Consider the following 9,738-nt stretch of genomic DNA (forward strand, 5'->3'; position numbering starts at 1 on the left):
ATCCGCCAAAAAATGACTAATTATGTGACGTAATAGAGTAAAACAATGGGCAACTAGCCCTTGTTGAGAGAGAGAGACAGACAGACAGACAGACAGAGAGAGCGCTTGTTATCTCTTAGGGGCCGATGATTGGGTCAAACAGATCCACAATTTGTTTTATTGAATCTTTTCCGAAACGATATCACCTCCGAATTTCCTCTTCAGTCATACGACAAATCGAAAATCATTCTCTTAGCACTCTATCAGCTCTTCTTTGGCCTAACTGATGAAACATCAGGTTACCTGCCATTTTTATTAAGCGTTAATGAAGCCCCATTGGAATCATTAAAATGTGAAAATTTAATGAACCGATTTGTTCATAAAACTTTTATACAACGGAAATTAATGACTCATTAAATAGTTGGAGTAGATTAATGCTTCAATAAACCATTTGATATTGATACAACCGGATAATGATGTTAAATAATGAAATACACTGCCCAGGGCATAGATAAGAGGTTAAGGATTTTTATTTTTTTTTGGGGGGGGGGGGGGAGGTTGATATGGCCATACGAAATGATATTCCGCGCAAGCATGGAAATTTACACTTTAAACACTAATATAATACACTGTTTATTATGTATAACAAGATTTTTTTTTATTTTTGTGTTTACTGTGTCCGAATTTTTCTTCGTTGCCTTCTAAACCTAAACTAAAAAGTAAATTCAAAATGCAACAGCAAATGTCTTTTATTGCAGGTCTTGCTGACTAGGTTGCTTTAAAACTACCACGACCTGTAAGACTTGGCAAATAAATTATATGTCCAGTCTTAAAGTCATCGGTCCAAAGCACGTTGCAATATGATAGCTTTTGCAAGTTTACGAAAATGATAAATCACTTATTAGGCATTTTCAGCGTAGAGCGCCATCAAATTCGGACAATGTACGCTAATAGAGAAAGGGTAGTATGAAAAGTTCAAAAAATATTTTGAAACTAAAACACGGAGCTTTTTGTTATTTTGTATTATAAATTAATATTACGCTTAGAAATGAAGTTCATGATTTGTTTTCTTCTTAATGACGTAGCTGAACAAATATTGACAGTCTACAAGGTACCAGTTGTGTCAGACAGTTTCATTTCCCGAATACTTGTTAAACTGTTTATTTTCAGATTAAATTCTCTACATTGCCTGTTCTGATTTGCAGGCAGTTATTTTTTTCCGCACGAGTATATGCAGTAGCAAAGGGGTCTTTATTTGGGAAAAGAGGACGCGTTTGTTTTGAAAGGCAGCCAATTGCTTAAAATTCAGTATTCGAGCATCATTTTGATGTCCGAGGAACCCACTTCGTAAAAGAGAAGTGTGTTTTCGGTGATATCAATTGTGTAGGCATTCTTTTTCCATTTGCAAGTGACTACTTTCTTTAGAAGCGAATTGAAACGCTCTCTCTTAAATGAAAATCCACACATACAATGTGTAAATTATATAAATTACTGTTAAATCTGTTGTTGATGGACAAAATGTCAAATAAAACACAAATCCCTAAACTATGAGTAATGGTATTGGTGTGGGAAAACGATACATTTTTTAAAGAAGTTAAAATGTTTATTTAATAAAGAAAATTGCACGCCTTAAATATTTACCTGTTAAAACATAAATAAAACCAAACCCGCCGTACAATAATGAGAATTGACACATGTAGTAAAGTTAATGAACTCGACCTTTTATGCACTACATAACATAAAAACGAACAAGATTTGTCTGTTGCATGACATGCTGAAATTAATAACTTCTACTTTAAGGAAATCCCTGCACAAATACAAGCCAGTTGTCATTGAGAATACCACAGAGAAAATATGGAACAGATTCACTTTTCTCTTTTGTCTTTGTTTCTGTGTTTTCTTTTGAAGGATGTAAAGTCTCAAAGCGAGGTAATTTTTGTACAAACATTAATTTAATTCAGTACTTGGATTTAAAAAGTTTCTTTCAAGAATACTTTAGTCAGAGTTAACTAATTATTTAACTGTATATTTTCCTTAGAACGGGACAATTATCGTTGAGCTGAATGTATTTTCTGGTCGTCCCAATCCAGTTGCTCGTATGATAAAACGCCCAATACAGCGACTGTTAGCCTCCAACAATCAATGGAGAGGATCAATTTTAAATGAGGGTAAGATTGAGGCCCATTGAGTATTATATATTTTATTGTATATAACATCAATATTTTATATTTCAATGAATGTAAATGCGTAATTGCACTGTGTATTCCCTTTGATCAGGTCTTGGTTATCGGGGATTCACCATTTATGATATGGATAACGCTACAGAGACTAAAGTCGTTGCAGGAGGGTCAGACATTTCAATTGAAAATCAACTACTAGAATGGAGTAATATACCTAGAGACGTCAAGTTGCATTGTCACGAAAGGGTACAATACAGCAAATTCGTTGTCAACAAATTCTAAACCATTCAAAATTGTTATGTGAACCATATACCTATTTTAACAAGAGGCCAATTGACCTTAACGGTCACCTGAGTAGCATATATCCAATACACAAACTTGTCATGGAGTCTCATATATGCATCTAATTAATTAGGTTTCATACTGGAGTAGAAAAATTATAAATTTGTAATGACAACCACAATTAATTCAAAAAGAACTGTGAAACCTATAATTTTGGTGAAAAACTAAAAGATCTGGTCTACAAAATAATGAATTTAGTTTTCCTTTCAGGTGTGTGGGAGTAAAGAAGATAATTTTTTAACGTTATATGCATTAGCATCTATACATCCATTTTGGCCCTGCCCTAGAGTCAAAACCCATACCCCAGGGGACATGAAAATTAAAATTTCAGTAGAGGACTTCCTGGTAAACAATTATTAGTCGGTTTTTTTATACAGATGTGTGAGAATAGAGAAGAAGATTTTTAAACATTATATGCATTAACACTATATTGCCATATTGCCCCTCCCCCCCCCCCCCTCATGTCCTGAACCCCTGACCCAGGGGCCATGAATTTCACAATTTAGGTAAAGGAGATTGTGGATATCATAACCATGTATTCAGTTTTTTGCCCACATGTGTGGGAGTAGAGAAGAAGATTTTCTAAGATTTAAATCATTTTTACTATATGGCCATATTGGCCCCACCCTAGAGCATGAACACCTAACAAAGGGGTCATGAACTTCAAAATTTTAGTAGAGAGCCTCATGGACATCATAATCATGCATTTAGTTTTTAACAAATATATATGGGAGCAGAGAAGAAAATTTTCTAAGATTTAATACATTTTTACTATTTAGCCATATCGGCCCCACCCTAGAGCCTGAACCCCTGACCGAGGGGTCATGCATTTCACAATTAAAGTAGAGGGCTTCATGGACATCATAACCATGCATTTAGTTTTTAACAAATATATATGGGAGCAGAGAAGAAGATTTTCTAAGATTTAATACATTTTTACTATTTGGCCATATTGGCCCCACCCTAAAGCCTGAACCCCTGACCCAGGGGTCATGAATTTCACAATTTAGGTAGAGGGCTTCATGGACATCATAATCATGTATTTAGTATTTAACAAATATATATGAGAGTAGGGAAGAAGATTTTCTAAGATTTAATACATTTTTACTACATGGCCATATTGGCCCCACCCTAAAGCCTGAACCCCTGACCAAGGGGTCATGAATTTCACAATTTAGGTTGAGGGCTTCATGGACATCATTATCATGCATTTAGTTTTTAACAAATATATATGATAGTAGAGAAGAAGATTTTCTAAGATTTAATACATTTTTACTATTTGGCCATATTGGCCCCACCCTAGAGCCTGAACCCCTGACCCAGGGGTCATGCATTTCACAATTAAAGTAGAGGGCTTCATGGACATCATAACCATGCATTTAGTTTTTAACAAATATATATGGGAGTAGAGAAGAAGATTTTCTAAGATTTAATACATTACTATATGGCCATATTGGCCCCACCCTAGAGCCAGAACCCCAGACCCAGGGGCCATAAATTTCACAATTTTGGTAGAGGGCCTCATGGACATCATAACCATGCATTCAGTTTTTTCCTCAGTTGTGTGGAAGTAGAGAAGAAGATTTTTGAAAATTTGGCTTTTTTTGCATATTTGGCCCCGCCCGTGGCACCCCAGGGGTGGTAGAGCCATAAATTTCACAATTTAGATTCTTCTTACCATAGAGATGCTTCACACCAAAAATGGTAACGATTGGCCTGGTAGTTTTCAAGAAGAAGTTAAAAATGTAAAATTGTTAACGCACGACGCACGACGCACGACGACGGACGAAGACCAATTGCAATAGGTCACCTGAGTGACTCAGGTGACCTAAAAACATTATAAACTATCGTGTATAGTTTGTATTTAAACGTATAAATGCTACAAAAAGTTTAAATATTATTTTATTGAAATAACGTTGTTTATGTAGTAAAAACAGATAGGCCAAATTTTCAAATAATTCAATTCCGAAATTTTAATATTTGTGGTTTTTTTTTTTTTTGGAATGAAACCTGTTAAAATTTAAAATATCAAAGATATCTGACTTTACATTTTTTGTCCAAACCGCCCAACCATAACTTTTAAATCACATTTCCATGAAACATTAATTGTTACAATTTGCATTGCCATTAAGTTGCTTTTTCATACATTAGAAATGTTTGTTCTGCTATTTATAAAGAAACCTTTTTGTTACTTCACGATACGGAAATATATTTCTACCGTTAACTAAAAGTAAATTGTAAAGTAGAATTATGCAAGAATAGCGCTTGTGTATTATCTTTTGAGACGAAGATTTTAAACACTTAAACGTATATAAATAGATATTGTATAATTACAATTTAAATAAAATTCAACAGTTTGTCATGACCCTGCATTCAAATATATTAAAATAATGAATCTGAGACTGTGGATTTAAGATTAATTAAGGTACAAAATATTTAATGAAAATTCTAGAAAACGTCACCATACGTGTATTTTGCTTTTAATATAACCATAAAATTTGATGTGAATTATGTCAATTATTAACAGCGAGATTGTATTGTCCAATTTTGAGGTCTTGACTATAAAAAGAAATCGAGTTACACATTCTTGAAGATAAGATTGTTTTTTGAACTTCTTGCAACATTTGCTTATTGATAGCATTATCAATATTATGTTCCATATAAGGCAAAAAGACATATATATATTCGTCGAAAAAAAACAACCTTATACTTAGAATAATTTTAAACGCGTTCAAACCCATTTTTATTAAGAAAAAAGTCGAATTCCTTACTTGTATTAGTTTTGTGTAAATATTTTTAATCGAAAAGTAACTTTGGATTTTTTTAGCATCTTAAATAAACTGCTATAAGGAGATTTTGTTTCTCAAAAAGTGTTTGAATATCATGTTTTAGTAAATTGACATGAAAACAAGATACGATAGTAACAAATGCACTATTTTTTACCGTTTTTAATACTGGGGATGAAAAACTGGGGATGCACATGTAGTTTGTCATAATCCTAAGTTGTCAATCCAACTAATAAATTAACAAGTTTAATCAATAAACAAACAAGTTTAGAAAATATCAGTATATTTCTAATTCTGAATGGTATGTGGGTCGTGTTAAATTATTATAATATATAAATATATTTTGTAATAAAAAGTTAGATTTGCATAATATTTTATGAAATAGAGTAAGAATAAATTACAATAATTTTTATTATCCTTCTCCATGTCCTTGATGACTCTCTGAGCTGTTGCTATGGTAGATGAGTCATATAGGCCTCTATTTTCAATGGGTTTTGTTGTATTTTGTAGGGTTTTCATGCTGAAAATTGCTTGGTTCTCCTTATAATCATTAAATATCTTAAAATTGTTAATACAAAACATTTGAACTGAAATTTATAACTTATTTCCAACATCTATTCTTTGTGTCCTATGTAACAATATCAACAAGTAATACGTTAATAAATTGGGTAAATCGATTTAGGTTTCATAATTAATCCCGAAATATGATAAGACTGATAGTTACATGTAATTAATCATATATTTCTATAATTAATATTTTAGTTCTATCCTATTTGGCCATGGCTCAATAACTTTAATGGCAAGACTAAGTACTTTTCACTGAAACTATACATCACCAGACAAACATTATACTATATGCAGGTAAAGCGGAAGTGTCTTCAAATTTAACGCACTGCCTGTTTCATTAAATAATTTTCACCCAAAAGACTATTTTTTACACAAAGTTAATCAAATGCGTGTTTGATACATGTAATACTTGTTAATACATTGTAAACTTAAAGTAAAGAGTTTTCTTTATTCAGAGTGGGTTTCTGAAAGAAAATGTAAAATGTTTCGTATGGAATTTCAAATAGCATCACATGTGTGTCAAAACACGCAATTTATTTTAAAATAAAATATGTGCATTTATATTGTTAAATTTCTTGCAGATTCGCGGGGCTTATGTTTCCAAGATGAACAATAGGAATCAGGTACATTATTATTATTTTAAAGAAACAATACATTTTAATATTTCAGTTAAGGTTTTTTTTAAATGTATAAACGCGTCTGCTATGTAGTTGCGTAAGTAATAAATACAATTTGTATTACATGCATGGATTTTCAATTACTTTTGTAGACTAATCGATGCGAACAAGTGTCTTCAGAAACGACCTTCGAACCTTTAAAGTGGAATAGCAATAGATTTGTTCGGCGTTGGAATAACTGCTATAACTATGGAAATGATATAATAACAAATACATTTGCCCAACCAGGAAGAGCAAACAACTACCGCATACAAACAATGGATGGACCATCAGTTCAGTTCGGAGCTGAGCTGGATGGATTGATACGCATAGATGCACCAACATCATGCGTCCCAGAACCTAATGGAAACCTTGTGGCTTTGGTTATTTGGCCTGGTAATGACTATCACTTTTTCAGACTTGATGAAAACGGCCTTTTCTCTCACAAACCTGGTCGAACTGATGCTAGGAATATCGACAACTCGGGTCAATTAATATCGGATCCAAGAACAGCTGATCGGGGACCGTATACGGTGTTTCAGTGTTTTATGGAAACTGAACCTGATGTCGTATACATACAATAAAGAAAATAATGAAACAAATCTTGTTTTGAAATCTTTGTTAATGAGAGATGAAATAAAACAAGCATTCTGAGAGTATTGCATAAGCAATACATGTCCCTACCGGTTTGTATTATTCTATGAAAGCTTCCAAGCACACAACTATTTCAGAGCTATTGTAAACGAGATGTCATGCTTTAATCAGAGATAAAAGAACAGAGGAAATTAAATCTATATAGTTGATATAGAAATTAAATAGGAAATAGGTAAAATAATACTCTATATTTCATCTTCTGTAATTTCGCCGTCTATTCTGTATTTGCTGGTAAAAATTTGTGAAAACAATGCACTGTTATGCACAATATCATTTCTTACCGTCTTCTGGACACAGACCACAATTATTATTCCCTCTTATTCCTTTATACAAAAATAAATCATATAAAATATTCCACCGGCTCAAATGAGTTCAAATACAGCATACCTATAGACTGACACTAGTCCAACAACATATCCAAACTACAGGAAAATCAATCGAGAGGGGACTGAGATATGGCCCCAAAAATAACCCCTACCATGAAAAATTCACTTTCACTTTGGAATTTGTGTAAACATTGGCCTCTTTACACCCTTTCTAATGCGCCTGTAAAGATAATTTTTCTAATTTTTTCCTGCCTGTATTTTTTTTTCAAACCTTCTTCTTTCCATCCATGCCATAAAAGGAACCAAATTCGACCATTTAGTACCCCTAGGAATTTTTGAAATAATACATACATTTTTAGAATGGAACTACTGAGCACGGGGTAAAAATAGTGCTATGTGACCTGATCAATGAGCACGGGGTAAAAATAGTGGTATGTGACCTAATGAGCACGGGGGAAAAATAGTGGTATGTGACCTAATGTACCCCGAATCAAACCACACAGTTAAACAGCCCAACCCGACAACGAACCCGATTGTAATAATAATACAAAAAAACCCTGCCGATTAAATTTACAACACAATGCTTGACACTATTTTATAGAATTTATTTGTTTGTTAGAAATGATAAAAGGAATGGTACAGGAAAAGGAATGGTTCAAGTAACGCACGATATTATTACTGACTACATACTGACCTCGTTTATTCAGTTACACACCTAACCCGATAACGAACCCGAACATTAAAAAATTGGAATATAAAAAATTAATTTTCTCGAAAATATGTCAATCAGACGCTACAAAAGTGTAAACCTGATCTGTAGTTTGACATTTTGAAGCTGTTCAGCAAGTTTCATATTATTCCTCAAATGCATTAAGAAAAAAAGTGTGGAAAACTGAAGTGGGACAGACAGACGGACTGACGGACGGACAGACAGACGGACGGACAGACGGACTGACGGACGCAGAGGAAAGCTATAGTCCCCTCCGGTGAAACCGACTAATAATTGGTTTCTGAATTCCAGAAATTCGATAAAAGAAGATAAAATAAATCTTTTTTTAATCAGATCACGCAAAAATTCTTTTTCGAAACATACACTCAACAAAACAAAAGTGTTCATCATGTACATGTATAGTGTATTTCCTATGTGAAGTAGGCACATTTATTTGTCTTGCCGTCAAGGTGACTGATTTCCGTTTTACTTTCAAATTGTTATGAAAATGCATTGATCTTGACTTCTGGTTGCGACCCGAGACCTTGACTTTTGCTAAATAACACTAACACTTTCGGTTTGGTTGAGTTTAATTCAAAACGTTTGGATGATTTTAAGTTGCCGATGAAAATGATAATACGCTTAATAAATAGAAAAATAACGTTTCGTTCGGATTGCTTGTCAATCTCGAGGACAAATTAAACACCAATTTCAAGTGAATACAAGCTTTGTAGAAACAATGCAGACACCATTATTTCAATGGCTCTGGCTGTGTTCTCAGTGATCATTTTGACCATGTTAAGTGGTTTGTTTTAAAACTATTACCTAATACTAATATCAATTACAAAAAAATAACAATCATATTTAGCATGCGCAGAAAAAAACCAATTTAATGTTTTGACGTTTCGTCACTGGTTATTGATTTCAATCGGTGTAATTTTATTTTATCTGTGTTATTGATAAGGAGATAGCCCAAGGTCAAAGCATAATTCTCTGAAATTCTTTTTTGTTATGTCCATTATGTAAGCGGGGCCCTCTGAGATGGTCACCATTTCTAGGCTGTATAGTTTAAAATAATTTTAACACATTTTTTTAATTCACAAGGCATACATAATTAAAACTTAGATGTCAAAACCAGTGTAATATATTAATTAGTTTAAAAAAAAGTCATAAGACAAGTAATTTGAAGAATTATTATTTGACATGGAAATTCCCGAAGTTTAAAAAGTATCTTGACGAAATAAAAGTAGCCATGTCTGATAAATAAAACAAATTGTATAGCGCAAACGGAACATCAATTATGGTAGCCTTTTAAGGTTATATATGGGACGTATAATCATTTTATATCGTTTGTAGGTGTGTGTCACCGAAAAATTCTGATAACTTCTTGTGCTTTTAAGAGAGAAAATTCAGAATGCCCCTCTGATGACCGGTTTGAAACTGTCAGGTCTGTTTGAAGAAATGCTTTGCTAAAGCATCATTTCGAAAAAATACCATAATAGCTATAAAACACAGATTTTTATGACGACAGAATATACC

At 33.1% G+C, this 9,738-nt stretch overlaps 1 protein-coding gene across 1 annotated transcript; it reads left to right on the forward strand.

Annotated features, from left to right (window-relative positions):
- Positions 1 to 1,771: 1,771 nt before the first annotated feature.
- On the forward strand, positions 1,772 to 7,105 carry LOC128177656 (uncharacterized). The gene is made up of 5 exons (XM_052844455.1): positions 1,772 to 1,908; positions 2,018 to 2,147; positions 2,257 to 2,405; positions 6,436 to 6,477; positions 6,624 to 7,105. Exons 1-5 carry the CDS (start codon positions 1,834 to 1,836, stop codon positions 7,092 to 7,094), a joined length of 867 nt encoding a protein of 288 aa, XP_052700415.1. The 5' UTR covers positions 1,772 to 1,833; the 3' UTR covers positions 7,095 to 7,105.
- Positions 7,106 to 9,738: the final 2,633 nt, after the last annotated feature.

Source organism: Crassostrea angulata, chromosome 3 (genome assembly GCF_025612915.1).
Source record: "Crassostrea angulata isolate pt1a10 chromosome 3, ASM2561291v2, whole genome shotgun sequence".
NCBI classification, from domain to species: domain Eukaryota; kingdom Metazoa; phylum Mollusca; class Bivalvia; order Ostreida; family Ostreidae; genus Magallana; species Magallana angulata.

What these genes read in the sequence shown, in the direction of transcription:
- LOC128177656 (XM_052844455.1), top strand. Translation starts at nt 1,834, where the DNA reads ATGGAACAGATTCACTTTTCTCTTTTGTCTTTGTTTCTGTGTTTTCTT. An exon ending in ATGTAAAGTCTCAAAGCGAG is followed by an intron (nt 1,909 to 2,017) that starts GTAATTTTTGTA and finishes TATTTTCCTTAG; the next exon opens with AACGGGACAATTATCGTTGA. An exon ending in AGTTGCATTGTCACGAAAGG is followed by an intron (nt 2,406 to 6,435) that starts GTACAATACAGC and finishes AATTTCTTGCAG; the next exon opens with ATTCGCGGGGCTTATGTTTC.